Here is a 5,720-nt window from a genome sequence, read left to right as displayed (position 1 = left end):
TTATTGTTATTCTTTTCTATTTAGATGTATTTGTTTATGTGTTTATTCATCTTTTATATTCTTATCATTTATATCTATTTTCATTTTATATTTATTCTCTTTTTATTTATATTAATATTAAATTTATCTTTTATACTTTGAATTTATTATATCATTGATTATCATTTCTCCTTTTATTTATCATTTATTCTTATTATTCTTTTGTTTTATATTCTATATCATATATTCATATCATTTTCATTTATATTTTATCACATGTTACATGTTATAATAACATAACACATATGATTGATTATATAATAAACATCATGATGAAATTATACATATGAACAATAACATAAAAAAGAGTAAAATATTTTTCATCAATAAAATAATATTAATCATTTTACATCATTAAATTAGACACTTTTTATTGACTATTTCTAATTTTTACAATAAAAATACACTTTTTATTTCTTCTTTTTTATTACTATTATATTCTTTCTTTTATTACTTTTTATATTCTTTCTTCTTCTACTTTCTTTTTATTCTTTTATATTTTTATATTCTTTTTATATTATTTGTTTTTCATTGTTTTTCTATTTCTTTCTTCTATTATTTATCAATTTTATATTCATTTATTCTTTTTATTTCTTTTTTATTAATTCTTTAATATTGTATATTTCTTTAATATTTCATTTGTGTATTATCAAATTATATGTTTTATTGATTTTATGTTGAACAAAATATTGAATAATTCAATATTTCCATTCTTAATTATTCATTATTTATTCTGAAATGTTGTGTATATTTATTATATTAAATGAATATGATGAATGAATATCAATATTATTGTTTATTTGATTTTAAAAAATAATAAATGAATATGAAATAATAAATGAAATAAAATAATGAAGAAAATGAAATAAAATAATGAAATAGAATAATCTAATATTGAACAAATTAAATAAAGAATATATTGAATATATCATTATTGTTACTTTATTATTTGTTATTTCAATTATTAAATATTAATAAATTATTATTCATGAATATTTAATTGATTATTATTTTACAATTTCATTTTCATTTTATTTAATAAATGAAATATAAATAATAAATGAATGAATAATAATTTAATATATGAAATAATAAAAAGAAAAGAAAGATAAATAATAAAGAAATATGATGTATTTAATATATAATATAATTTATTATCAAATATAATAATAATATCAAATGATGAATTATTTTTATTTCAAAATATTTTGCATCAATAAAATATGTTGCTAAATATTTTGCATCATTAATTTTTGCATCATTAAATTTTGCACTTTTTTTATTTGTTTCAATAAAATTTGCATCTTTTATTTTTTTTCATTCTTTTCTTCTTTTATCATCTCTTTTCTTTTATTACACTTTATCTTCTTTCTTTTTATATTCTCTCCTTTCTACTTTTATTCTTTCTTCATCATATTCTACTTCTTACTTTCTTTTTATTCTTTTATATCATTCATTCTCTTCTTTTTCAATTATTTGCTTTTTTCGTTGCCATAAATATCATATTTCATTGTCATTTCATTGAAATATATTCAAATTAATACACATTCATTTTATTCTTTATTCTAATTTGAATATCATCTCATATCATCATTCATTTATTTGTGAATAATTCATTTGATTTTGTAGATTTATTTGAAATATTTTAACATAAATAAATGAATAAAATATGAATTGAAATGTGTTTATTCTTATTCAGTTTCATTTTATGTTATTTTTAATGATAAATATTATTTCATGAATGTAATTTTATTGAACATTTTGTTTTATTATTATTGTATTTATTCACAAACAATTAAATAATACATTCATATCTTTGTATTTATCATTTGATTTAAAATTAAAATGAATGAAAATGTATAATAAAGTCAAATAATAATTGATTTTTCATTCTTTAATTACATTCATTTTACCATCATTCTCATTTCATTGTATTATTTATCATATTTCATTGTATTTATTATTAACACATCAATTAAATTATTTAATTACACAAATTGTGTATTTCTTTATTATCTACATTTTAATATCAATAAATATAATAACAATATTAGATTAATAAAATATAATGAACGAGATTATGAGATAAAGAAACAAAAATAAATAAGAAGAATTGAATGAATAAATTCATAGAAATTATTGTATGTTATTGTTGATGTTGTTGCACATCATTTTATTCACAACAATGTTTCATGTCTTTTACAACAGACAAATTAGAAATAGCAAAACCAAAAAACTAATAAAATGAAAAATAACTAAAAATCAATCATAAATGCAAACAAACCCTGATGGTTATTACAACATCGAAATGATTGACATGATGAATTGTCAATATCTGTCATTTGTCAAAGAAGAAAAACCAATCAAACACAACGCAAGTGAAAAAGAAGAAATTACAAGAGAAATGAAAAAAAGAAATTATCATCAAATTAGAACAAGAAAGGGAGACATACACAAAATCGGAAAGAAGAGTGATGAACATAACAAAGAAGAGAAAGAAAACACAGGAAGTGGTGAAGATGATACAATTGAAGAAGATGAAGGAAAAAAGAAAACAAGAATAAATGAAAAGAAGAAAGAAAAGAACAAAAGAACAAACAAAGAAAATATGATAAAAGGAATGAGTGAAGAAGAAAAGATGAAAGAAGAAAAAGAAATACAATATTCAAACACACCAATTTATCAAGAAATTAAAACATACAATATCATTAAAGAAGGGTATCAAAGAATTAAAAAAGGAGAAATTATAGAAGGAAAAGAATATCAAGAAGAAACAAAGAAAAGTGGATGGAGTGTTGGGAGTGATTTAACGATTATTTCAATGATAAAGAAGTATGGGATAAGTGATAAGAAAGAAATACATAACAATCCAATCATTAAATATCAACTTGAAGAAATCAATGGAATTAGAAATGAAGAATATTGTCAAAAAGTTATTTCAGAACGAATTAAATATCTTGTAGAATTAATCACAATAAATATAAATGATAAATCATTTCATACAATACCACATTGAAAATAGTACTTAATTCATTCCATCATTAAATTGTTCAATGAAATATAAATAACATAGTATTTTATTCAGTTGTTTTTATTTTATTCATTCAAATGAATATATTAATAATGATAAACAATGAATGATAAAATATTCTAAATCCATTTAATTAATATTTATTCAAATTTAATTAAAATTACTAATCATAACATTAAAATGTTTTCAATTGTTTTATTCTGTTTTATTCATTTTTCATAACAAATATCAAATTCATTCTATTTATTTGATTGTTATTATTCAAGTTATTCGTTATTGAATATAAACATAATATGTTTAATATTTTCAAACACACAAAATGAAAGATAATTAAATATATGAATAAAATACAATATATCAATTCATAGATAATACCAATTCTAATATCAACAATTAAATGAATTTAAACAGTGTTTGAATAACAAATAAAATAATAAACAATCAGAAGAATTGAAAAAACAAAGAATAAAACATAAAAGAAGTGATAATAAATGGAAATAAAAAATAAAATTTGTTTAAGAAATAAAATAAATATATTCAATTGATAGTTCATCATAAAATAATGAAAATGCGTGGATTATAATAGAGAAATTATACAAAATATAAAAAACAATATCACAATGTGAAATAATGAATATTGTTATTTCATCACTTTTAATATTATGAAATAAATGAATATTAATTAAATCAATTGAGTATAAATGATAAATTCATGTCATTAATTATATTAGTTATAAGAAGTATTTAAACAAATATCAAATAAGAATTGATAGAATATTAATAATCATCTGAATGTGAATATAATAAAATATAATGAAAGAGAAGAAATGAAAAAGAAATGAATTTATATTTTAATAATACAAATACAAAATAATAAATATGAAGTATCAATGAATTATAATAATGAATATAAACATGATAGAAAAGAAGAATAAAATAATGAATAAAAAGAAAATACATAATGTTTTATTAATGAATAAATTTAGATATGAAGATACTTCTTTATATTTTATAATGTATGTATTGATGTTATTTTATAATATCTGATATTAAACAAATAGAATAATTGTGTATGATTAATAATAATTGTATTATATTTGAAACAATTAATAATACTATGTCATGAAAATATAATAATGAATAAATAGAATAATGGAAAATAAAGAGTATTTATTTTAAAAAATTCATGAATTGATATTAGAAAATACGATAGTATGATAATCAAAATATTCATTATATTTTCATCATTAATCCATTCATAAAACTATAAACAATGATGATACAAATCAAATAATTTCATTTTAATTCAAATCGTGATTTTATTTAATTATTCATTGTTTTGATGTTATATTTTGTTTCATATTATTCTCTTCATTCATTTATCTATTTTTCATTCTATGATACTTTCCATTCATTTTATATTTATTCAATTTCATATTTTATTTAATATTAAATTGAATGTTTATTTAATCACAAAATTAATTCATATGAAGTTGTTTTTGTTGATGTTTTGAATGTAATGAATATGAAATGTCAATAAGAATAGTAATAAAAGAGTTTTTACTTCAAATTATTTAATGATATGATTTGAACAACATCAGAAATTGATATAAATAATATTTCAAATAAAAGTACTTCAAAATTGAATTTACAAGTTAAAAAATAAATAATGAAGTAATGAATAAAGAAGATAAATATGAAAATGAACATAAAATAGAGATTAAAATATGTAAAAATATGACTCAATAATATTAATAAAAGGTGTTTATTAAACAATAAGTGAATAGTTTGTTTATATTTTTAGTATAATATAATTTATACTTATCATTTTTCTTTCATTTTTTATTCTAGTTATTATTCATCTAAAAGTACTAAAAATAAACGACTATTTCTAACATTATGATATAATTATTTTTAAATGTCTTTTTATTGAATTTGTCATGAAAATATTTAATGAAATTGTTTAGTTTATCTTTCTTTTAACATTTATTTTATTCACTTGGTTATTTATTTCATTCCTTATTTTATTTGTTGTTTCTTATTTAACTATTTCATTCTACATCATTTGTTTATAATATTATTGTGTCATTTTATTCATTACTAAATATCATCATTCATTTGTTACTTATTTCATACTTCGACTATCGTTATTTATTATTTTAACTGTTACATTTAATATTATATTATTACTTCTATCTTTCTTATTCATTGTTTCATATCACTTATTTAATTGTCATTTATCACATATCATGAAATATTATTAAATGTTATTCAACATCATAAATATTCAAATGAATTAATAACAGTTTATTATTTTATCATTCAGTTTTATCATATTTTATTTTAAACTTCAATTTAATAATTTCAATATTTATTATTTATTGTTTATTATATTATTTCTATTTCAATTCTTATTCATTATATTATATTCATATCTTATTGTTTGTTATTGTATATTTATTATTGTTTCTTCTTTTGTTAATTTATGTTATTTTTATTTTATTTTAATATCATCATTATATTTATTTTCATTGTCTATTAATTAAATGTTCATTTCATAAACTATATCTCAGTTATATTATGAATTTATTTATACAATATTATTGTTATGTTTCTATTCATTATTAAATAAATGTCATTCATTATGAAA

General features: G+C 17.1%; 1 protein-coding gene across 1 annotated transcript; it reads left to right on the top strand.

Moving 5' to 3' along the window:
* Positions 1 to 2,311: 2,311 nt before the first annotated feature.
* EHI_128330 (uncharacterized protein) lies at positions 2,312 to 3,055 on the top strand (the record flags this gene model as incomplete). The annotated part of the gene is made up of 1 exon (XM_646845.1): positions 2,312 to 3,055. One exon carries the CDS (start codon positions 2,312 to 2,314, stop codon positions 3,053 to 3,055), a length of 744 nt encoding a protein of 247 aa, XP_651937.1.
* Positions 3,056 to 5,720: the final 2,665 nt, after the last annotated feature.

This window comes from Entamoeba histolytica, genomic scaffold (genome assembly GCF_000208925.1).
Source record: "Entamoeba histolytica HM-1:IMSS scf_1104750518247 genomic scaffold, whole genome shotgun sequence".
Lineage (NCBI taxonomy): Eukaryota > Evosea > Mastigamoebida > Endamoebidae > Entamoeba > Entamoeba histolytica.
Note: the sequence above shows the minus strand (reverse complement) of the source record. Positions and strands in the feature narration are given on the sequence as shown.